This window comes from Marmota marmota, unplaced genomic scaffold (genome assembly GCF_001458135.2).
Source record: "Marmota marmota marmota unplaced genomic scaffold, marMar, whole genome shotgun sequence".
In the NCBI taxonomy this organism is placed as follows: domain Eukaryota; kingdom Metazoa; phylum Chordata; class Mammalia; order Rodentia; family Sciuridae; genus Marmota; species Marmota marmota.
In genome coordinates, this window is record NW_025999929.1 from 547,600 (window position 1) to 573,437 (window position 25,838).

General features: G+C 36.1%; 2 protein-coding genes across 7 annotated transcripts in view; both read right to left on the reverse strand.

The window, feature by feature from the left end:
- Positions 1 to 25,838, reverse strand: part of Exoc2 (exocyst complex component 2) — a 203,983-nt gene that overhangs the window by 65,518 nt on the left and 112,627 nt on the right. For all 6 annotated transcript variants that reach the window (XM_015506131.2, XM_048800480.1, XM_048800481.1 and 3 more), the window contains 9 exons: positions 19,118 to 19,183; positions 18,822 to 18,979; positions 18,274 to 18,395; positions 17,095 to 17,156; positions 8,038 to 8,118; positions 7,551 to 7,610; positions 6,831 to 6,892; positions 5,093 to 5,159; positions 37 to 153 (listed from right to left, as the gene is read on the reverse strand). In XM_015506131.2, coding sequence (XP_015361617.1) covers positions 37 to 153; positions 5,093 to 5,159; positions 6,831 to 6,892; positions 7,551 to 7,610; positions 8,038 to 8,118; positions 17,095 to 17,156; positions 18,274 to 18,395; positions 18,822 to 18,979; positions 19,118 to 19,183 — 795 coding nt within the window. The remainder of the gene's footprint in view (positions 1 to 36; positions 154 to 5,092; positions 5,160 to 6,830; positions 6,893 to 7,550; positions 7,611 to 8,037; positions 8,119 to 17,094; positions 17,157 to 18,273; positions 18,396 to 18,821; positions 18,980 to 19,117; positions 19,184 to 25,838) is intronic.
- Positions 15,778 to 16,481, reverse strand: LOC107159545 (protein lin-28 homolog A-like). The gene is given in 2 exon segments (XM_015506135.2): positions 15,778 to 15,999; positions 16,001 to 16,481. Coding segments are annotated over 2 exon segments (633 nt in total). The 5' UTR covers positions 16,412 to 16,481.

Genomic DNA, 25,838 nt, shown 5'->3' on the forward strand with positions numbered 1-25,838 from the left:
ACAATCAATTTGTCCACTTAACTTTAACTCATTTACCTGTGTTATTTTTTCTATTCCCTGGAAGTTGTGCTTTTCAAAATGTTCTGTTATATTTAAGAAAGTACGACGTTCTAGATGGCGGCAATTACTCAGGACAATCAAAAGTCGCTGCTCCTAAAAGAAGAACAAATCTTTAGAAATACATTTATAGTAACACATGGCAAGTGTAAAAGATAAACCTATCACTTCTTAAATTTAATTACAATCTCTTGCTCTTTAACCTCTATATTGCATGCTTTCCTTTTCTTGACTATGTCTTTCCTAACATTAACATAGGCAGAAACATCACATAATTCTACAGTTCTGCTAATTGCTTATGATTACATAATACACTAAAGAGTCAAACAGGAATTGGAGATGTGCTCTGGCATAGGTGCTTGCCTCACATGGGCAAGGCCCTACATTCAAATATAAAAAATAAAAAAATAAAAACCACCCCCAAAATAAAAAAATAAAAAGATAAATCAAATAATGTTTATTATGCCAATTTTATGTACACAAAAATGTTATACAAATGGATACCTTAAATACATAAAGTACAGAAATTATCAGAAAAATTGTTTATAAACTTTTTATAACTTGAAAGAGAATAATACTACTCTTTTATCTGTTTGATAGGCTCCTTCAAAACTTCAGGCTTTTAAGAACTTTTTTTGTGTGTAGGAATAATCTCTTTCTAATAGGGAGTGAGGGTCCCTTAAGGTCAGGGGATTCTTCCACAGGAAGTGATCAGGTCAGTCAAGTGGAAGGAGTAGAGCTCCATTTGCTGGTACATTCTCCAGGGTCCTGTTCCACTTAAGTAATTTCTTATAAAAATGATCAGACCCCAATACTTATGAATACAATATCCTACAGTTCAGAGGAACTGTGTTTGTAGATTAAATTCTGGGAATGACCCTTGAGGCTGCTACTGTGGTCACTGAGGCCAGGGGTCTTGTACTCCTGCTGGTGTGAGAGCATTCTCTGGAACAACTGTGACTCATCTAGGGCCTTAACTCAAGATCCTTGACTAAAACTAAGGCAAAGCCACTGTCTAGGAAAAATTCTCAACCCCATTTGGCATATTCTTTCTGTATGGAAAAAGAATAACTTGCAATAATGTAGTTCAGTATAGAAAAGGCAGATACAAATAGGATGATGTTCTTTGAGTTACATGGACCAAGGATGAACTAGAGCCTTTGAACTCAATTGCCAAGCAAACCTTGCATTTTCCAATAACTTCACTTAGTTCAATCAAGTATCCATAGACCTTCTAAACGTCTTTCTTTCTTTTCTGGGGGCGGTGGTCGAGCAGGTGGGGAGGTAACCAGGAATTGAACTCAAGGGTACTTAACTACTGAGCCACATGTCCAGCTTTTTTTTTTTTTTTTTTAAACTTTTTAAATTTTGAGACAGGGTCTCACTAAATTGCTTAGGGCCTCACTAATTTGCTGAGGCTGGCTGTGAACTTGCAATCCTCCTGCCCCAGCCTCCCAAGTCCTTAGGATTACAGGCATATGCCACCACACCCAGCTATATCCAGGTTTTTTTAATTTAAAATGTTCTCATCTTTATTTCTGGCAGAGTATAGCCTACTCACTGCCCTTTCTGGTCCTAATCAAACACAAATAGAAAGCCAAAAAATTTAATTAAAGTAACTTCAAACAAATGAAAAAATTGCTAATGGCTCTAAGTCAACTTGTGGATAGGAAGTGGGACATATAACAAAGTTAACAGGGTGATATTATGTATAAAACTTTTTCCATATTAAGTGGATAAGTGGCAGAAAAGGTACCAGAAAGAAAGCAATGGGTAAGTGCTAGAATTTGTACAGATGAAGCCAGGAATGGCAAGACCATATCTCCCCCTCTTGTTCCCAAGCCTACTTCTGCCATTATGCAGTCCTTTCAAAGCACATGGGCATAAGCAAACTGGACATTTCATCAGTCATTCCAAACATGATATACTCCTCAGAAACCTCAACTGCTTTCTCAGTTTATGAGTCAAAAAGCTTCATACCCAGCAAACTCAGCCTCCTGAGTCTTCTCTACACTGGTAATGAATTCTTTTTGCTTGATTCTCCCCATTGTAATATATATAGTTCCTCTTCAAAAACAGAAAAACTTCTTGAGTTCAAGTCTCACATTTAGTAAGCATATTTTTCTCTCAAATCTAATCAATCAGATGAAATAAAAGTGGGAAGAACAAATGAACACCATAATCAAATTCTTAGAGTTGCATGGTTAATCAAAAGCTTATTATTAGCACCTTAGAGGGAAACGTATTTTTGAAAAGAAACAGCTCAAACTGATCTAATACAGCACTTACAGATGAAAAAAATACGGTCTGAGGTATTATTTTCTTCTCAGTTATCCAGGACAGGACCAAGCCTGGATGTCCTCAATAATAGCCCTGGTTATACAGTGAATAAGGCACACACTAGGATGTGAACCTGTGTTCCCTGACTCAAAATCTAGATCTCTTTCTAACCATAACTGCCTCCCGTTTAGATAACAAAAGATCTAAGATAGAAATCATCTGAAAAGATGGGCCAAATTAAAAAGGCATCTTCCAATGGGGAAAAATAGGAACTGAATTTGGTAACAAATGGACAATTTTTGGTGAATAAAACAGGACAAGCTGATATCAGCAAGTATAAAACACAGAAGTGGGGTAGCCTCTGAGCATAAGCTCAGTGTGAGCCAAGAGCGACAACTTTGATTCTTCACAGGAGGCAAGTCACAGAGAGTCTGTGCTTGCTCTCATGCTCCACCTCTGAAGAGGTACAGATTTAGGCTCAGAGCAGCAACCCCATGTCTGGGAATATCCACAAGTCAGTCGAAAAATAACCTAAATGGATACAAGGCATCAATAAAAGAAAGCAAAGCAGTTTTCAAACACTAGAAAAGTTACCATGTACAAATTAAGCTTATTCTGAAAGAAGGAGGAAAAAGTACGGTTGGCCAGATGGATGGAAGGTCTATCAATTTCAAAGACCTTTCCTTCAGCCCCAACCCTCTCTAGCATTCTTTCTTTCCAGGTTCACATGAAAAGACTGGTTTAAACTTCGTGTGTAGCCTTCTCCTGTCACTCTCCTCCAGGACAATCAGCTGTTCCCTCATTAACCTACAGAAGCAGCTCCTACAACACAGCCCACAAAGCTGAGTTTTCATCTCCCACAACCTGATCCTCCTCTGTTTGATTGTTCAGCATCTCTTTGCTTAAATGCTCTTTTCCGCCTGTTCAAAGTACACTGCTCTACCAAGATTTCCTTCTCGCTCTACAATTATTCCTTTTCAGCAAACGATGAGGAGGCTGGGGTTGTGGCTCAGCATAGAGCGCTCGCCTAGCACGTGCAAGGCCCTAGGTTCGATCCTCAGCATCACATAAAAATAAATAAACAAAATAAAGGTATTATGTCCAACTACAACTAAAAAATAAATATTAAAAAAAGAAAAAGAAAATGCTGAGGCTCTCTGTTAGTCACTCTATAACTAATGGTTATATATCCCCAATATTATTTTCATGTTGGTCTTTATCTCATTCTATTAATGTGGGTTATCCTAGAACCCCCATTTTCTGTTCCTGGCTGAATGTTTTGACCCCTCTGTGACCCAGTCAGCTGCATGTCTTACTCTGCAGGCTTCAACCTGAGCTGGGCCTTATCTCTGGCATTAGGAAGCTGTTTGGGCTGTTGCTGAAAGGTACCCGAAGATGAGCTGTGCCATTGAGTACGTGGAAACCAACCCACCCTCAGTCAGATTATTTAAACCTAAATTTCATAACACGGGCTCCTTTTGTGGATGTTTATTCTCTTGTCCCCTGTCCACTGAGAGGAGATATGGTAGCCCTTCCATATGTAAGCATTCTAATAAATGCTTTGGACTAATCACCATGCATTTTGAAATCCCAACAGGCCCCATTCCAGGATGGTGTAGGGCAGTACCTTGCAGGAACTCCCCTGCCACCATGTCTGGGGAGACTCTGAGTATAAGTTCTGCTGGACAGAACACTAGTATTTTTCTTAGTATTTTTATCTATTCCTAGGCCTTCTATTGTGTATGTATGGCTTATTCACAAATCTCTCTAGGATCCAGACAAGTACATCGAATCACCCAGAAGTTATCTCTGTCACTCATTGGACAAATATGCTCCCAAACTCAGTTTTCAATCTTTCTTTAGAAGCTGTTTATTTCAGTGAATGGTTAACATTCTCTACCTAGTCATCCAAATGAGTAAACCTAGAATAATATTTTTAACTACTTTGACTAGACAATACTTTTCCTAATATGCCAAACACATTATTATTTAGGAATATATACTTAAAATTACTGTGGAAATAACAAATAACAGGGTAGGAAATTCAGATGTTCTTTTTTCTTGATACACACACACACGCACATGCACACACATACTCAATATATCATCACAAATCAGAGGAAGTTATTTTTTTAACATAGATAGCTTGAGTCTGGATTCAACATCTAAGTTTGCCTACATGATCAATGTCTATATCTGAATCATCACGTACATGTATACGTGAAAAATGTGTTTGTGTGTGTGTGTGTGTGTGTGTGTGTGCACGTGTATGCATATACATGTGTGCGTGCACAGATACATAGTGATCTGGTTTTGTTTTTGCCAAGAAATCTGTATTCAAATAAAAAGGGGATCTCACAGAAACAAAAGAGGGAAAAGCAGAGCTTCTCTGGCTGAAGAGGCAACAGACATGAGGAAATGCCCTTGTCCTGTGCCTCCTACCCAGAGGATCAACGTTCAAACATCAGAGAACTAGTAGGACACCTTTTAACATTCAAGAACCTGCAGGGATGCAACAAGTGTACAGGAGTTTAAATGCAACTCCAGCTAAAAAGCTTTCAATATGGAGTACATTTAATTATACTTTACTAAAATCTTCACATAACATAACATAGCTCCCGTGTACAGGCACTGTTTCATACACATGCTACAGCAATGATGAAGTAATACTCAAAGTAATTCAGATTGATTTATGGACTAATCATTAAATAATTTTAAATGGCACATCCTACTTTATTTTTATTAGCTTACTTACAGAAGTCAAACTGAAGTCTTCATGAATACTTCCAAACAAATCAGGAGAAGAAACATCTACAGAAAGACTAAATTATAGAAGAGTTACAATTAAAGCACTGAAATTAAAAAATGTAACAAACTATATACAAATTTCACTTTAAAAGGTTTTGGTAAACTATAATGCACATTATTAAAAGTTTTTTTAAAAATCTTTTTTAAAAAAGGTTTTGGTGCAAAGAAATCAAATAACTTTCTGTAAGTTTCCTGAAATACATTTTAAAATTAATCTCTCAAAGAAGGCACAGTGGGCTATCAATTAACATGGGCCATTAAAAAAAAAAAAACTGTTTTTGGACCTTCTCAAAACTGGCATGAATTTAAAACAAACCATCAAAGGAAAAAAATGTCAAGTAATTTTACTCAAAGTGTTTCTATCAGAATTTCCAGGGGGCTTTTTGAAGCTTGCTTTCATAGTAATCCACTTAAAGGTGAGGTGAATTAGGAAATTAATTGATAACCCACAAACAACTAGAAACAAAACTGGAGACAGAAGGAAGGACATATCATAAACATACCATTCCTTTTCTTTAAACCTGACTGAAATTAAAATTAATATAGAAGACTAAAGCAATGAAAATATCAACTAATATTTTAAAACAGAGATAATAAAAGAAGGCCAGTCTGAAAAACATTAAAACATAAACCAAAGATAATTAACACAGCACTAATATAAAATATATTTGATAAATCTACTGAAGATAAAGCTCAGAAATACATTGTACCTGTTTATCTAATACATTGATATATGAAAAATTATAACAGAGCAACAAGGAAAGATTTATTTAATCAATAATATCAAGGTTCTGATTAACTATACACATTTTTGGCAATGTAATAAACTAAATATACAAAATCAAATCAGAAAATCTAGAAGAATTAAAAACTTATTTGGCCTTCAAAGAGGTAACAGTTTTATATACTGGAAAGCAAAAGCCAGTACTAAGAAATAAACACTCAGAAAAACTTGGTGTTAAGAAAACAAATTCAAGTAGAGGGTAGGAAAGGCAGCAGAACACAACAGACACTAGTATGGCAATATGTAAATCAATGGATGTGTAACTGATGTGATTCTGCAATCTGTATATGGGGTAAAAATGGGAGCTCATAACCCACTTGAATCAAAGTGTGAAACATGATATATCAAGAACTATGTAATGTTTTGAACAACCAACAATAAAAAATTTAAAAAAAAAAAGAAAACAAATTCAGCATTTTATACTACTGTCCAATATAGCCACACTTTGAAAAACCACCCCATAAATTTGTAAATACCAAGTCAGGAAGTATTCTCTGGAGCTCAAATAACTAAGCCTGGCCCAGGCTAAATAAACTCTAACCAAAGGCTCAGGTTCTAACAAGAGATCTGGTTTAGCACCCTAACACCAGGAATATAAAAGTAATCAACTAGGAGGTATACAATTTCCCGCTATTTTATTATTTATAAAACCTGTTGTTTTAGACAATCTGTAGGCTAATTATGTTTTAAATTTGTTCAAAATGTCTGTAATATGGTTACAATAAATTCAGAAGATAAAAAAATCATGGAAAAAGCATAGGCCACATAAAATCATGACTTTAATATAAACAATTTACCTCTCTTACTGGAAATCTCAGAATATAAAACCAAATATGTAACTTCAGTCTATATTTTTAATTCTCTTAAATGCGTTGATGAAAATAATTTCACTTTTACTTACTGTGTAGTATCTATATCAGCATCAGGCTTGGTGCTCAATTGTTCCAAACAGTATATAAAAACCTAAGTCAAAGACAGTTTCAGTGACATGAAAATTATTTTACATGAAATAGAACTATCTATACCATCAGTGGTATGTTGTCAGGGTATATTAAGTATATTTATATGGGTATATTTGCGTGTGACAGGTATGTTGCTTCAATATATACCACATAAGAGATAGAAATTAAAAGCATCTATGTTTTGATCAATTAAGTTCTTGTATATATTTTAGGAAAAAAAAAAAACCTTTTTTCTTTCCCTTGTTCATTCACTAACATTTTCAACTTTGTTTATACAATGTGCCTACAGAGAAAGAACTGATCCCAATCAAAAATTTTATACTCCAGATAAAATGTAAACAAATAATTATCATTTAATTTACTCTAATGGAGTGATCTAATGGAAATAGAAATAAAGTATCATAAGAACACAAAAATGGAAAGGTTAACAAATTAAATATTCAGATATTATTAAAACAAGCAGGAATTAATCCTAGATTTAAATACTATTTTGAAACCCTATTTACTCTAAACTATTATGTACATAGAAAAGATTCAAATATGAATCCATATTTAACATATTATAAATACATATTATATACATATTATAAGTAGAAGGAGCTGACTATTAAATGCATGTATGATCCCAGGCTTTGGGTATCACAGCTGTTAAATATTACCTGCATGATATTGATGCTTAACTGGCAAACCTCCTCCTGTGTTTTAGGTTGTTGAAAGACCTGTGAAGAAAAATTATGATTAAAACTTTTGGACTTTCTAAGAAAATAAAACTATTTACAAAGTTGAATACAAACAGTTAAAACTGCTATATGTGTGGACATCTTGCTCTGAAGAGTTGGACCACAGGTGATTTCCTACCTAGGGTAGTTCTGGTCCCAGGCTGGCTGACAATACCCAGGTCAGTCATTCATTTCATACACAAAGTGTTGCCTACAACCCCTGTACTCATATTTTAACTTTTATCATCCCATCTTAGAATTAGAAATCAACATATCCTGCCGTTAAGCTAAAAAATAATAATAATAATAAAATACATAAGCAATAAGGAAAAGAAGTTCTTGTATGGCAATGAGTCAGAAATTTTAAACTGTGGAAAGGATTCCTCAAGAAATTCTGAAATGGAGGTGGAATTGAGCAGAAACTTACACTGGCTTCCCCAGGCTTGCACTCGAGAACAACCTTCAGGGACTGCAGGGAGTGAACAATGCACTGTTCAAACTGACATGGCTAAAGGAAAAAAATATCCATATTCAATTTTTTAAAAAACACAGGCTATGAAGACAACTTAAGTAAGTAATGTGGCCAAGCACTCTAAATTTTCCAGGAGTTTGGAAAGGAAGAGAGATACAAATAATCTGACCAATAATAATCTAGTCACCGAGTTTTAGATTTGGCATGTGCTTTTTGCACTTTAAAATATTTTTAAGTGGGTCAATCTTAAAACTAAATTACATCTCATTATACTAGAAGAAAACTCAAATATCACTAAAATTTTTCTTCAAAATTTTACTCTTCTGACAAATGATGCAATAAGGGCCAAATTATAATGAGCATATATGTTACTTTATTATTTATTTGTTTTGTTTGTTTGTTTGTTTTTGGTATTGGGGATTAAACCCAGGGGCATTTTACCACTGAGCTATACCCCAGTCTTTTATTTTCAGACAGGGGCTCTAAGTTGCTTGAGGCCTTGCTAAGTTGCTGAGGCTGACCTGTGATCCCCCTGCCTCAAGCTCCTGAGTTGCTGGAATTATAGGTGTGTGCCAGTGCACCCAGTTTGAGTTTATATTTGAAACACTATTATATCCCAGGTATATTCTGGGTTGAGCTGTTTCCTCAATGTTCCACATCTCTGGCATGGTTCAACAAAATCTAATGTTAATAATAATGATCTGGAGGATGCATAAGATCTGTAAGTGAAATAAATAACTGCAGTCATATATACATTAAGTGAAAAAAAAATGAAACTTGAAAATATGTCCAACCAATGGCAACTAATAAGCTTGAATGAATTCTAATACCTTAGGCTCCTACGTGTGTCTGAAGTTTTACTCTGGATGACAGTGACACAAGAGTGAGTAAGACAGAATTCTCATGAAATGCTTATTTTAGCCAGGACATACAACCATGAAAATCACAGTCAAAATTGTTTTTTTTTTAAAGCATAGAAATATAAATTTTCAACTGCATAACAAAATAAGCATCATGAATAAAACAAGTAAAACTCAGAGAAAAATGGTGCTAGAGGGAGGTCCTCTCTAAATAGGACAAAGAAAGCCCCTGAGATGGCAAGAATACTGAGGCTGAGACCTGAAGAGCAAGAGGGGAGGAAAGTAGCAAGTTTTCTGGAGGAAGACAGTATGCATATGGGCAGGGGTGGGGGTAAGAAACTGCCAGCACTGAAGGACAGCAAGTCATAATCTCTGAGTGTGAACACAAGCACCACAGAAAAGGTTAGGATTTATTCAAGTGGCACTGAGCTGGGGGCAGGATCAGTGCTCAACCAACCATCTCTGTGCACAAAATATAGCATGAACGTCTCCTCAAAATACACACTAATTTTTTAAAAAAGTGTTTGGGGAAAAAAAACTAACAGAAGAAAGAAGTGACAAATGTATACATATTTTTAAAAGACAAGTTTATTTCCTTATAAAAAGTAGCCCTTTTTTTAAGGCTCATAGTTTGTAGATTCTTTACGATTTTCTAGATACGCAATCATATAATTTGCAAGTTATATTACTTTTTTAATTCCTTGTTATTCTTAATGATCCCCTACCTCCTAGCTGGTTTGTTCTTCTCCACCCCTTTCCCTTGCCGTGTTGTGACCTCCATTCCGTGTTGAATAGAAGTGGTACTAATTAACACTTTCTTATGATAGATGAAAAAAAACATCAACTAACATCAGCTATCTTAAAGCTAAAGATTTTTGTTCATCAAAGGCACCATTTGGTAAAAAATAGATTAAAAATCACCATTTCTTTATGACAAATGTTTGAAGAGATAGATATGTTTATCTGAATTTTAAAATTATGCAATTTTAAAACATTACATGACATCCAATTAATATGTACAATGTTTATGCTTTTATGTATCAGTTTAAAAATAAATTTTAAAAATTAAAAAAAAAAAAAATAGCCCTGACTTAATGAAAGCTAAAATAGTGCCTTGGCTTTAATGATTTTATTGCTCTCTTAAACCACCAGAGGGCACCATAAAGAATATTTTAAAGTATTAAGTAGAAAACAAGAGGCATATAGGACAGAAATGCACAGAAAGCATTTAAAGAGTCAAAATGTTTATTAGTGCCTAGCATGTGTGAGGCTTGGTGTTTAATCCCCAGCACCATGGAGAAAAAAAAAAAAGTTTGTTAGATGAACTGACCTTAAACTTTGACCTCCTGCCTCAGAAGGCATGAAAATTTAAGTTGTTAAAACAATGATAATAATCATAATATTGAAAATAAAATGAAAAATTCAACTATGAACAGTTAAATACTGACATTCATGTGTGTTCACTTAGGGTTTCTTGTATTACAATTTATAATACACTTTTAAAATTTTTACATTTATATTAACACAATAAATGGACAGGGAGTAATAGAAGCTCAATGAGCAGTTTCAGTTAAATTGAGAATAAATGACAGTCTAAATAATTGTCTTTCCTTTTTTCTAAAAAGAATCAAATAGTGCTATCTCTGTGTATTTTCAGTGAATCATCCAAGATAGGTGACTACTCTACAAGAAGTTATCACAAATCATTTCAGTTACTCTGAAGAAGAAAATTCTCAGAATTATCCAAATTGAAAAAAGGCAGAAAACATTTTCAACATGAAAAGAAAACAGGATGCTTTCAAGTAAGCTGTTATGGAGCACTGAAGGGAAGTTCTAATTAAAGATAATACTTCAGCAGAAATAACAGTCATAGGTGGCAAAACTCAACATTCATTTCATTAACGTGATAAAAATGTTTCCCTATAGCACTCACAGGAAAAGAAACAAATGGGATTGGTAGTATGAAAATGTTAAGAAAATATAAATTAGAGGAATGTGACAAGCTTTGCAAGAACTAAGTCATTGTTCAAAGTCTAACAATTTTACACACATACATAAGGTTAAACTACTTTAAATTAGATTCTAGACTTGTGCTGTTAAGTGTTGACTTATTTTTTCTCTTAAGAGAGATCCATGCTGAATGGCTAAAACCTTGGTCGGCATTATCAGATCCATTCTGTTGGCTTATTTCTTCAAAGACATTGACCAGAAAATGTACTGGCTGACTCCCAATGTGCTCCTTCTCATGGGTCATTCGTTTCATGGTCTACTGGGGTTTAGATCTTCCCTACACATACTTACATGGCAGGTCAAACAAGGAATTAGCCATTTCACGGGTATTAATGCACTAGGGTAGTCAAACTTTAAAGACAGACTACAAACACATTTTTGTAGCAACTATCCCAGGTCATTTTCACAGAGGACAATTACAATAATCAAGTAAACAAATCGTCTTTGGTTACAGTGGCTGTCAGTGAAGCACACACTGGGCTGACCATATATGCTAGAAGTATTGACTTGAAGAAGGACCTAAACCCAATAGCTATTTCATGGCTGAGGATCAAATTTACATCAGTGTGTGTGTGTGTGTGTGTGTGTGTATTTTTTTTTTTTAAATGAAACAGAATCACAGCAACTGAGACTTAAATTTTCTCAAACTGAACATATACTCCCCCCCATTTTTCTTTGCAGAAAACTAATTTTAGGCAGGTACCACAAACCAGGAATTAAAGTGATTTGATGTTTAATTTGCTCATACCTATTTCATTTGGGGCAAGATACTCAGTGGATGATGGTTCAGCGATCTCTTGGACCTGTCCTTCAAGCATGCTATGATAATTAGGACAGGGTTGTATAAAACAGACTTTACAATATAATAAGAAATAATGTAAACTTAAGGAATTTCCATGGAGGCCCTACTCATTACACATGTTCAATTAACAAATAATGATTCTTTATGTTTGTCTAAAATTTTACAGTTTACAAAAAGCTTCAGTCCACAGTATCTCATTAAATCTTAACTCAAAACACTGGGAAGAATTATTCTATTCCTTTCCTAATTAAAGCACAGGGGTTAGTCAGGTTATTTGGCTTTTTCAGGATAAGTTCTGATTCTAAATCAAATGCAGTATTTCCTCCATACCAGTGCTGTCCAACAGAAATATAAAGTGAGCCACAAGAACAAAACTGAAGTGTAGATTTCCCAGTAGCCACATTAAAAAAAAACTAAAACCAAATAATTTTAATAGTCTATTTAATTCAAAATATACAAATATCATAATTTCAAAATGTAATCAATAATAAAAGTTGAAATATTTTACATTCTATCTTATAGGATCTCAAGTGGCTGCCCTAGTTGCTACACATCTTTTTCTTTGAACTTAATGTGAGGGGGAAAAAGATACAGAATAGCTTTTATTTAAATACAAATAACAGTGACAAATGGAGTAAATCTAATTAAGATATTTTTATTCTAGAGATTCTTGGAAATAGAATTATAATAAATTTATTAAAAACAATAAACTTTTCTAACTCATTTCAAGCATGATTTAACAAAAAAAAAAAAAAGGAAGTTAAGCTTAACTATGTTGTTACTTAATGTAAGGAATGCTTGCATATATTTGTATCACCTTAATGTAGAGCCTTCAATTTTGGAGAAATACAACAAGCCCCAGGTTCTCCAATTGCTAAAGGAAGATTGTTAATAAGATGTTCAAAATTCAAGGAAAAGAAAAAATATTATGTGGGCGCTTTGTCCCTCAGCAGCCTGGCTCCTCACTGGTTTATAAATCTGAGCTGGTCAAAATCATTTTATTCTTGTTTTCTTATCTGAGGCAGGAACCAGAAGTATTCTTCCCACAATTTATTTTCTCCCTTTTCTCACTAAGGTAAGACTAAAATTGGGAGCAGCCACAAACTCGGCTGAAAAACTTCACTTCCCTGCCTCTGCTGCTGAGGATGTGGACACAAAAATGTGTTATGCCAACTACATGTGGGGAGAGCTGTCAGCCATGGCTCCTAGAAAAGTCCTGGACTTTTTTCCTAACAGGAGTGAGGCTGTGAGTTATCATGAGGTCATCTTGAGCAGAAGCCAGTACAAAGAACCACAGAGAAGGCAGAGGGCCTCTAGGTATGGGATTCTTGAGTTATCTGGCCAATGTGTGAGAAAAAGAAATTTTCTTTTTTCTTTTTTTTTGAGTACCAATAAGTCTTTATTCATTGATTTTCCCAGGGAGAGGAGAAGGAAGGGAAGAGTCAGAATGTGTGTTATAAAATGATTAGAAAATAGGAAAGGAAGAAAGTATCTGGGTACAGCAAAATCAAATCATAATATAAAAACACCCCAATGGTGGGGGTCACCAAAGCCCAAGGGGGCTTAGTCTCCTGTATTTCAGGAATGAGGGGAAGAGATCAGGGAAAGAACAGATAGGTACATACTTTCCCACCCTCCCCATAAAATTCAAGATTTCACACAAAGCTTTGGTTTCTAGCAGTAAACATGGAGTTACATTCGTCCGTCTCCTATTAAACAATCTTGTGGCCACTTTGACATAAGTTTCTTGCACCTGAATAAAAGTTCCTGAGTGACTTGAACATACATTCATATTTTCTTTCCTGGTCTCCTGACCCCACTTTGTACATGGAAAGCCCCCAATTGCTTCTCTCTACTTTAGAATTACAGATTAAGTAGGTTTGATCCATGCAAACAGTAGTGTGGTATTTGGCATGAATTGCATCAAGAGCTGGTCTTGACTCCAGAGGTTAGGAACAAGGGGCAGGGAATCCCAGCTTCTTTAGGAATTCTGCATAAGTCATTTAAGAGTTGTAGAGACACTCAAAGGATTAAATGTGTATGTAGGTTTTCTTTTGAGGAAGAAGGTAGGATAAGAGTCAGGCTTTTAGGACAGAAGATCTGACCCAAAATAGCAAACAGGGAAAGAGGAACATAAAAGATGGTTTAAGACCCCCATTTCAAGAAGAGGGCCCCCCAAACTTATGTTTCAGATCCTTTTGCCTGGTGCAGAACCTTCTGTCAAAGATGCTTTGGCTATTTTTCTCTCAATACAAAAAGAAGTTTGTAAACAATAAAACCCCAAAAGAACATGGAGAAAGACCAACACATTATATTTACACAAACTAGGCCACCTAGCAATCACCAACTCAGAGACTCAGTAAAGTCCTACAAAGCCCAGACAAATATAATAACTAGAGGGGGGCAGCATCTGGGGGAGACAAGAAACCAGGATCAGACACACACCACCCAATGCGTTCTATTGCATTTATCCCGTTTCAACACAGTGAGGTAGGTTTGCGGTGATCTCACAGCATGTAAACGAAACCCCCTTTCTTTCCTCTTTTAGCTACCTTGACACTACTCATAATTATTGCAGCAGGGCAGGACACTGGCTCTGGGCGCCACATAGAGTCCTTGCTATGGGTCTCCCTGGAAGCCAAGAGTTTTGGAAGGTTAAGGATTTTAGCCCTTTGTTCATATAGCCTTCCTAGTACAGCACAGGGTGGGATAAGGGTACTGGTCTTTGAACTCATCCTTACTCTCCTTTTTTAAAAAAATTTTAAAACAAAAACACATATACACCCTGTTGTACATGGTAGGCCTAGGCTAATCTGGTGAAGGATGGGTCTATAAAGCAAGTTCCATGCCTTAGCATTAGACAACCATCACTTAACTTTGGCTTCCTCTCTGGACCTGTTAACCTGGCCCCCACCTCTCAAACTTCCCTGCACCACTTTTTTTTTGTTTAGACTAATTTCCAGTCTTCCAGTACAAGGAGATCAAGTCATGGGGCAACTCAATTAAAACCTAGTCTCCTATGAAACATTTAAGGTGGAGGGGGTTTCAAGAGGACAGTATAGCAGAAAAGCGAGCTCTAATTGGCAGAAATGAGGTAGTTCAATAGGCTGTGCACTCCAAATGGTTGCTCTCCATGGTGATAAAAACAACAACAAAAATTATTCCTGCTGTGCAGACCTGGAGCTGCTGCCGCCTTATCCCTGAGATTGCTCATGTACCTGAGAACACAGTGCAGGAATGAGGGCCTTAGATTAAAATATACAAAAATACAAAACCAGAATATTTATATTAAGGGGGAAAAAAAAAGTTAAAATGCACAAGATACGTCATTCGCACACAGATAGTGCAGTTGGCATCCTGGAGAAAGTGGGACCCAAGGTGCAGTTATCCAAGGGAGCAAATAAATAAAATCACATTGGCCCAGAAAGAGTGGGAGTGAGCTAGGAGCAGTGGGTCTGCAGCTGTTTCCCCAACCACCCCTTTTACCTATCCTCACAACCCATGACTTGGGACAGTTTCCAGCACTATATCCCAAGATTGGATTATGAGGAAGGTAACAAGATGTGAAAACCCTGCTTTGCTCCTGAGATTCTCCCACAGAATGTGGTAGTTTGTGGGTTGGGTCCATTCATCTGATCTTCTGTGTTAACTGTTTCATGCCCTGGCAAGGGAAATATTATTACATTTCCTTCTTTGAAAGGAAAACAACCTCCCTATCATCCAGGCCACTTTCAAAAGCTAGAGGTTTTGGGGTGAAGAATCAGATAAAGCACACAGGTTTTAAGGTGGCTTTGCCCCAAAGCCCTTACTTGCATTTCGATAGAGCATGGCTGGAGTTCCTTTGCCTCGCCCCTTCCCCCCACTGAAAGGGAAGATGGGATGATGCAGGGGAACCCCGGCCTGAGAAACTTGGCACTGCCAGCTACCCCCAACCCACCCTTATCCCCACTTTCTCCACTCTGCCGATTGATGCCTGCTCCTTGAACTCCTGATAGCAAAAGAATAGCCCCCACCCGCTATGGCTCAATTCTGGGCCTCTGCAGGGAGCAGGGCAGGGCTGTGGATCTCTTCTTCTTCCTCCCGGAAATAGGCTGGCTTGCCCTGGGAGCTGGGCGCCTGCTGGGCCTTCAGTGGACATGAGGCTACCATATGATTGATGCTTTGGCAGAAGTGGCACTTCTTGGGCTGGGGTGGCAGCTTGCATTCCTTGGCATGATGATCTAGCCCACCACAGTTGTAGCACCTGGTCTCCTTTGGATCTGCGTTTTTGCATGTTCTTCCCTTGTGGCCGCCTCTCACTCCCAATACAGAACACACCACCAGGGCCAGTAACACAGATGGATTCCAGGCCCTTGGCAGACTTCTTAAAGGTAAACTCCACTGCCTCGCCCTCCTTCAGGCTCCGGAAGCCCTCCATATGCAGCTTACTCTGGTGCACAAAGACGTCCACTGGGGGGTCGAGCGCGACCCCGGCGCGGGCGGTCATGGACAGGAAGCCGAACCCCATGCGCACGTTGAACCTCTTACAGATGCCGGCACCGTGCAGCAACTGCGGCTCGTCTGCTGCCCGGGCCGCGTCCGCCGGCGCCTCCTCGGGCGCCTTCTCCGCCGCTTTGGTGCAGCCACCTGCAAACTGCTGGTTGGACACCGAGCCCATGGTCCTCTGCTGAGCCCGTGGCCCCGGGCCCCTAGTCGGGCGGCTGCTGGCCCCAGAGAAGTCCGCAGGCAAAAGGCAGAAATTTTCTTATATACGCCGCTAGGATGTTTTATTGGCAAATGCCAATCTTACTGACACACCCACATACAGGATTATTAGGGGGATTCATAAGTCAGGTATGAAAACACGATAAATTATGAAAACTATATTCATAGGTATTTTGAAACCCTAAAACCTATATGAAAAGAACAGACCATGGTTATAGTTGCTGCCTGACCTGTAAACACATCTGCAAAGATTTGTGCTTGTTATTTTTGTTTTGTTAAACAAAGCTTAGGGGCTGAAACGAGTATTTCTTCTGTCCAGTTTTTCTGAAAATTTGAAGTTGCTGAGTAATATGGAATTAAGGATAATCTGTTTTCTAAAAACTAATGCAAACAAAAATAGTGATACAGGACGAAAAGCAGCCACTCTAAAAGAAACCCACTGTTTTCACTAATTGTTAAATAAGTGTGATTAGCATTAAGCAAAAATGAAAAATAAAAAAAGCTTATTTTTCTATTTTCAGAAAACTATTTAGAGTTGTAATGCAGAGAGCATATACTCCTAATGAATGTAGTAAATGATTTATTTTAAATATAATAAACAATAATGACTAATAATGAAAAAGAATTTAAACTTACTAGAGAAGTCAATCCTTCATTATCAACAATCCAGTCCTCCTTTTCAGCTAATCTCTTTATTTCTACAAGAAAAACAAGCACACAGTCCTTTTCATTATAATTATCTCACTGATATTTATAAAGATAAAAATCTACAAAGGGTATGGCTTTAATTGTTTTAAATAGATTTGTAAAAACCTGATGAAAGTAGGAATAGAATTTAATTTTGTAGATTAAAAAAACTAAATATGTATTGCTTACTGGATTTTTCTAATAAAATACTAATATAAATAAAAAATTTTTATTACATAGCCCAATTTGGAAAATAGGCTTAATGATCACTTGATTGAGGATAACTTATTCAGTACTCTAAACTGGACAGATAAGCACAAAATAAGCCCTACAATATTTTTTTCCCTAAAACTTCTGATTTATACGATGGATTCTATTTGAATGCTAGACATTCTTGACAATGGCAGGCAGCATAGTTCTCACTTGGCTAAAGGAATGCAAACTGCCCAAACCTTCAACATTGCAGGCTGGCACAGATTCCTGGGGAGAAAGGGTGAGGGGATGAATTAAGATGGGAATGTTCAGCTGCAGAATGTATTAACTACTAAGTCTACAGTGATGTGATTTCCCCACTTAAAAAGCCCAGTGGCAGACAGTAATGGTTTGTGTTATTTCTAACAATGTTCTCGAATGTTTTCAAAAATATTTAATACCTAAAAGGTTGCTTTATAAAAACTAACCTTACTGCTTTCTATGATTCTATGTAGAAAATCCTGAGAAAAATCAAAATGCATCTATAATTTCTAGTATTCATAATACCATTGCTAATAGCCTTTCCTCAGTTTTACATTGTTTTTTCTAAATTAAAAAAAATTAAATATACACATATTTTTGAAACCAAATCCATATTTTATATATTACATTTTCTATTTAACATTTGCCCAAAGGATGCTCTTATATTCTGAACTATTTTCAAGTATACCTGCCTCAGTTTCTGCATGTCTTTCATCTCAACTAAATTGATTGGAAAAGATACCAAAATGGAAAAACCTCTGAAGAACAGATAGAAATGAGATGAATTTCCTAAGAGTACTTTTCACTTATTTTCAAGGATTTGGAAGCTGAAAGAAGAGGGTATATTCAGATAACTATTGTCCAAGTAAGTGTTATCAATTTTTCTTAACACACCTTCTGCTGTGTGTTGTAATGTGACCATTACACAACGTACACGGAGATCCAAAATAAGATCCTGGATAGTCTGCAACATATCATTCGGAATTTCGAGGGCAGTCAATGATTCATAAGTAAGCCTAGGAAACAAACAGAACAAAACAAAAGTTAGCAGAAGGGATCTTGAAGCAATTCCTTCCTATTGCTTTTATCATCTGTACTTGTGTTTCATAGAGCTCACAAGCTATACCATTAGGACGAAAAAAAGGAGATGAAGACCAAGATCATGGTATAACAATAATATTGAATTAAGCAACAGAAAAGATGCACATACAGTTTGGTTTTCTTATCCATCATAAAAACCAGGAATGTTTAAGAGTTTCATTATTAGATGATAAGCGAGAAATAGTAGAGGCAACAGGTCAGAGAAAAAGAAAATTTCTTCCTTGCTGACTATATTAAAACATCATATCCCATACTAAAGTCCACTCTCCCCCTCCCCCGAAAAAAAAGAAGGTATATTTGTGTGTGTTTACCCCTTTTGATGACCATGTGTCTATACTTACCTTATGGTCTGGATGACATGAGCAAGCCATTGCCCAGAGAGCTCAGACTTCACCTCCCAGCCTCCATACTGCCTCATTTCTCCCTCTCGGATGCTGAGTGGGAGCAAAGCTCCACGGATCAACTTCACAAGAGAATGCATTACTTCCTGAATCATTTTCTAGAAATGGACAAGCAGAAATGTATTGAAATGTCATCAGTCTGATCAATAACAAATACTTTCACTGTAAAATCTTCTCAGATTTTAAAACCTCAGATGAGAAAACCCTACTCTGTATTTCTGCATACTTATACTTACCTTGAAATCATTTTGTCTTTGCCTTACATTCTTTGATCTTTCAACTTGGCCTGACTTCTCGGCAGTCTTAAAAATTTTAAAACAAAGAAAACATATTAGTTGTCTTTTAGGAACAATTTATAAAAATAAATCTTTTAAAGTTGTACACAGAACATGAGATATGAGCTGATTTGATTGGATAGTTAAAAAATAATTTAAGTTTCTGGTTATAAGATGACGAATTAGAAAACCTTTCTTATACCAGCAAAAAGTTACATACCATTCTAAAACCTTTAGGAACAATTCCCATAAATAAATCTAAAAATTAAGTTGAAATTACCAACTTTGAAGGTGTTCATATGGTATTTCAATAATTCCATATGGTTAAACTATCATGTATCCATGATAACATTTTTAACATAATTTCTCATTAGATAGTACAAAAGTAAAATGAAGAGTAAACTCTAAATTAAGGGACAGTAATCATAGGATATCCATTCTATTTCCCTCGTAAATACTTTTTAATATAAGCATTATGTAATTTTATTTAAAAAAATTATAAATTACAGCTCTTCTTTAAGGGATTTTACAGTGTAATTTAGGAAGAAATACATTCTACTATTCTAGAATAATTTTTTTTTTTCTGCTTTTGACATACTCCATCTTTTCCTTAAAGTAATGTGTAGAAGACTTCATATTGATTAAAAGAGAGATCTGTTCAACTGGATTTCAGTTGGCATTTTATTAACCAATTTTTAACAATTAAATACTAGGAGGGCAAGGTGAGAAAACATTCCAAATAAAAAAGCAACAACAAAATTACACCATGTGAAAGAAGATTCTGACATTTCATGGATATTATGTAAAAATTATTCCTTAAAATTAAAACCCTTACATATTATTGGTTAAAGGGTAAAGACATGTCAAGAGACCTTTCAAGTTAAAAACAATCACATTATCAATGATTATGTTATTGACTTCAAATTAACTTTAAAATATAAGTAGTGTTTATTGATATATAGAACACATATACACACATTGTATAAACTAAAGAAACAGTATATAGAATTTATATAATTAACAATATTGATATGAATGAGTAAACAAAGGATTAGATTGTTGGTTGTTTCCAACAAAAATATATGACAGGACTGACAAGAAATGGTCAGCACAAACATAAATATTCATCCTTCAAACTCTAATTTACACTTATTTTAAATTTTATATTAAACTATGAAGTTGTCATTTTTTCTTAGAAGAAATTCACATTTGCTTTGAAAGGATTAAAGGTATAAATAAAAACCCTAAGCTCAATAACCATTCAAAAAAGCTGACTCCTAGGTTCATTGATGCTTGAAATTCTTAGTACAGCAAAATGGATGTTTTCCTTTATTTTTAAGATGAATGAAAATAAGTAAAGTGTATAAACTATGAGAGTGATGTGATATATATATATGAAGCCTGACCACCCTGGGCACTGTGGTAAGGAAGGTGACCTGTCTGTGCCTCTTGTCTGAGTCATATCCACTTAGGCAAGTCCAAATAGCTCTCAGAGTCTGCTAGCTTGCTTTCTGTTTTTGTCCAGTATAATGCTCAGTCAAAATCCCACAACTGGATTACATAACACACGTGAAGCTCTCGGTTTGATTCCCAGTACTGCCCTCCCTTCCCCAGCCGAATCATGCTGCTGGTAATATAGAACCTCAGTGCTGAAATATTTGCAAATTAATGTTCTGCTCACTAAGGGGCTAGTGCTGTTCTCTGAATGTTGTGAACACTTTTCCTCCACTTTTCTTTCTTTACTCTCCCACTAATTGTTCCTACAATTTCAAATGTTATTTCTGTCCTTCCAAATGGTATCTCCAGTGCAAATGTTTTCTCTGAGACCCATATTTGAATCTCAAATTGCCTACTGCAATCTCTTTTTGAGTCCACTATCTTAGAAACTTGGTATGTTTCCTCCCAAGCACATTCTTTCTCAACTCTTTCAGGCTCTGAAAATGGCAAACCTGTTCACTCAGGAACCTGTTACAGAGCTATATCTGACAACCTACCCTCATCTCTCTCATCTGATCCGCCAGCGAGACAATCAACACTACTTCCAAAATACAAATCATGCCTACCAATTTCTCTCCAACATAAAACCTTCATCCAAAACCACCACTCTTTCCTGCCACCTTCACTCGCGTTCTCTGACAATTTATTTAGAATAGGCAACCAAAATGATCTTTTTTAACACAGGAGGCCAGCCCAGTGAGCTCCTCCTGACATGTGCATGTCTGCTAGGGACAGTCTGGGGCTTTTTTCCCATTTTTTCAGATGCCACATGACACATGTGCCATTCATCATATACTGCTTGCTAATCCCTCCTGCATTGTTTCCTTTTCATATGCCAAGTGTCAGCTTAAATATCCAGAGAGATTTTACCTCCATTCCATTCCACTACTACAATTTTTATCTAAGGGTAAAAGACAAAGTTTTTTTGCTTCTTTTTGTTTTTTTTACAGCCTTTTGCAGGACTTAGGGTGACTTTTTTAAAAATATATTTTGGTCCTACCTCTCCAAGAGGGAAAAGGGTCAGGCTTACCCTTGTCATTGTTTTATTTATACTACATATGTCTATTTTTGAATTTGTGTCTGCATATATATATTGTGTGTGCATGTTTGCATGTATATGCATGTTGAAGCTATACGCACGTGTACTCATATAATGTATGCATGTATGTATGTGCATATTCTATGTCATGTGTATGTGCACAAATGTATGTCTGTAATATTGGTAGCTACCTGTGCATGTGTTTGTGTCAGTATCTGGCATACAGAGGATTTCCAGTGTATTCCATAAATATCTGGTGAAGAAATTACCACCAGGGGTTAGGTTATACTCCTGAACATACTTCAAAAAGCATGACTGACCTAAACACTGTGATGCTCTGAAGGGCTTTTTGAAAAACCTGAAGTTCTAGGTCTCAAGGTGACAGACTAACCCTTGGAAGGAGATCTGCCAGGCATAAATACTATGATATGTCTCAGAAGAACTCAACACACTCAGTTCTTCCTGGAGACTTAAGTTGTTAACAAAAGGTATAAGCAGAAGTCTGAAAGTTTTGTGTGGGGACTGGGAGTACTATTATCCACGTTGAAATCAGAAGCTCCTGAGGATCCCAGCTCCTACTGCACTGTCAGGAAGTACACAATGAAACAGAATTCTGAACTGCTGAAGATTTAAGAAACTTACAATCATTAATTTTATTTGTCAACTTGAATAGGCCACAGGGTGCCCAAGCATTTGTTCAAATATGAATCTGTGTTCCCGGATGAAGTTAACACTTAAATCAGGAGACTGAGTAAAGCAAGAGGCCCTCCCCTGTGGGGTGGGCCTTATCTGATCAGTTGAAGGTCTGAATATAATAAAAGGCTGTTTCCCTGTTTCTGAGGGAACTCTTCCTGCCTTGTATTCAACTTGGGGTATTCATCTTTTTTTTTTTTTCTTTTCTTTGATACTTGAACTGAAACATTTGCTTTTTTTGGATTTCAAGCTTGATGACTTTCACACTGGACCCAGTTCTCCTGGGTCTCCTCTCCAGCTTACTGCTTCACCCTTTACACCTGACTTGTCAGTTTCCACAATCGTGAGCCAATTCTCCTTGTGTGTGTGTATGAAGGAGAGAGAGAGAGAGAGAGAGAGAGAGAGAGAGAGAAGGGGGTGTTATGTATACCTACACATATCCTATTTGATCTGTTTCTCTGGAGAACCCTGATTCACACATTCCTACTCTGGTATGCTATAGAAGAAAGAAGAGACATGCCAGGATAAAACTGTCAGAGGCAGTCTTTTCTAATTGTATCCTCCACAGTACCTGAACTTTGTACATAAGGGGGATGTTCAACAGAAAGATTATTTCAAAGTCAGTTGTTCTGTAAATACTTTTAAATGAAAGAAAATGAGTTGAAAATGTGTAGTTAAGAAGTATCACATCAAGGGCTGGGAGCAAGGTTCCATAGTAGGGCATTTGCCAAACACATATCAGGCCCTGGGTTTGGTGCCCCATCTTTCTACCACTCAACAAATGTCTCAAATTCAGGCTATGTTTTGTGATAATTTTGATCACAAAACAGGTGCTTATAAATGTATGATGACATCTACTGGACAATAATTTTATAAAATTCAGGGACTTGTCTCCAAATATATGCAAAGTAGAAGGGAAAGAGGAGTTAGGTCTAATGCATGCAATTGCTAATGAAACAACAGTTACATATTGTTTTAATCTGATGAGGAGTTGAACATTCCCAACACAAGGAATTTCCTTAGGTTTGCCCTACTTAAAAAAAAAAAAAATCTAGCTTTGGAATCTACAGTACATTTTAATTGCATGAGTTATACAACTTTTTAAGATAGAATTCCCAATTATTAACATATATTTGGATACTTTAAAAAATTTCATTCAAAAATACACTACATTTAAAACTATCTAAAGGAGAGATCTTAATCTATTATTAACCATTTCGTTAACTAAAAACCTTAACTCTTTCCTGCACACACAGACCAAAACTACTTTGTGGTAAGACCAACGGCTAGATTTCACTGTTTTGATTCACATTATGTTACTTCACATGGGCTAACTGGTTTTGAAGAACTGACTATTTATTTAAACTGTTGGAAACTTCATCTAAATCTTTAACGGATGGACTCTTAATAATAAAACAAGATAGTTCTATTAACAAAATATGAAATTTTAAGTAAATTGTATTCAAATATTATAAAGCTCTCTGGTTTGAAATTAACGCATTAAGACTCAAGTTGTCAATTCTGAGAACATAATAATCATTTCAAAGTTACCAGAAATGGTATACTTGTTGCTTAATTTAAGATTTTATAGGTGTTCTACATCTGAAACAATGGGACCAAATGGGTTAAATATCAACTATCAAAAATCTCAAAATTCAGGGACTGGGGTTGTTGTTCAGTGGTAGAGCACTTGCCTAGCATGCATGAGGCACCGGGTTTGATCCTCAGCACCACATAAAAAATAAATAAACAAAGGTATTGTGTCCATCTACAACTAAAAAAAGAAATTCTTTAATAAAAAAAAAAAACTCAAAATTCTTCTCAGTATTAAGTTTCTAGATTTCACTCATAGACTGACAGGATGGACACACTTTTCAACTCTTCTACTCCTAGCTATTTCCCTTTGTTACCTTTTGAGCTTCTCAATAGATGGTAAAGAGTTTTAAAACATGCTTCAATCTGTACAGCAAATTATACTTAATTATATCTCATATTTTTACCATAAGTAGGTAGAACCTACAAGGAAGGAAAATATATCCCCTTTCACTAAAATATCCCAGATCAAAAGCTATTAGAAACTTTATGACTCTAAAAAGAGTCAAAATAAAGCAAGCTACTGACTGTATTGGGTGGTTCACCTTTAGGAACTGATCCAAATGAGAGGAAAAAAACATTTGGCTAGAAACAAATAATATAGCTTACAATCCATTTCCTAAGGGACTGATTCTTGAGGTGAGTTAATCTACCTTGACATCATTCAATTCTACTCTAATAGCTTAGCACTCTAATTTTTTTTCTCTTTTTTTTTTTTTTTTTTTTGTTGTTGTTGTTGTTGGTACTGGGAGTCACATCTAGGGACCATACACATGTTATGCAAGTACTCTACCACTGAGTCACATTCCCAGCCCTGGCATAAATTTTATTCCAAATAATAAGAACAAACTCTTATTTATCTGCCAGAGACTGTTATAAGCACTTTACTTACTTTAACTCAATGAATTTTCAAAGCAGCCCTATGGAAGTAGTCATAGAGAAGTAAAGGTCATGCCTAGTAAGTGCTATACACTGGATATTTCTGTTTGTAACACTAGTGTTGTGAGAAAATCTTTGAACAACCTTTCCTGTCCACATAAGTGAGTTGGTTTAGAGATGGAGCAGATTGTGAAGAGGAAGCTGTGGTGCCAGCGATGCATCTCTTCCCCACTGTGGCATAGGGTAAAGGACCCAAAGCCTGTTCCCAGCACAGCAAGCTGTCCACATTCATTTAGCTGAGATCCATGGAAAGACAAATCAACGTGTGAAACGCATGAAAGCAGAGCACTCGAAAAACTTTTCTCAGCTGACCTGCAAAACTGAAGTTAAAGTATTCTCTTCCGAAGCTAGCAATAAGCAACATTATATTTATGAAGAGCAGTCAAGCCCCACTTTATTGTATAGGATTCCCTCTTTTAAAGTTCACTCTTCAACGGAGGTTTTGCATAACCAGGTGATACAAAGTAAAGCCAAAAAGTTGTCAATTATTGCCTTAATATTTAAAATTGTACCTCTAGAGTAATTAATACACTTTTGATGTTAAAGAAATAAAAAATTGTACTTGTTATGTGATTGGTTTTTCAGCACTAAAACCTTGGGTTTTCATGTACTACCATTTTTCTCATTTTCATACAAGAAGTAAATTTTATAGGTTGGATAACCAGCCAATCATATAAATAAAGATCTAGGAATCCATAGGCAGAAAAGAGAAGAGATCATGGACAAGGAGTTTTAATATAAAGGGGGAAAAAAAAACCCTCCAGAGGATAATTCTATTTCTTTAACATCTGAGTGAATTTATGCTCATGGTCAAAGGAGATTCAACAGAACACTAAAGCATTCAGATACCTAACTACTTCTCACTGAGGAGGAAGGATCTAAAACATCAAAAATGTGCCATCTTTGGGGGGGGGGGGGGTG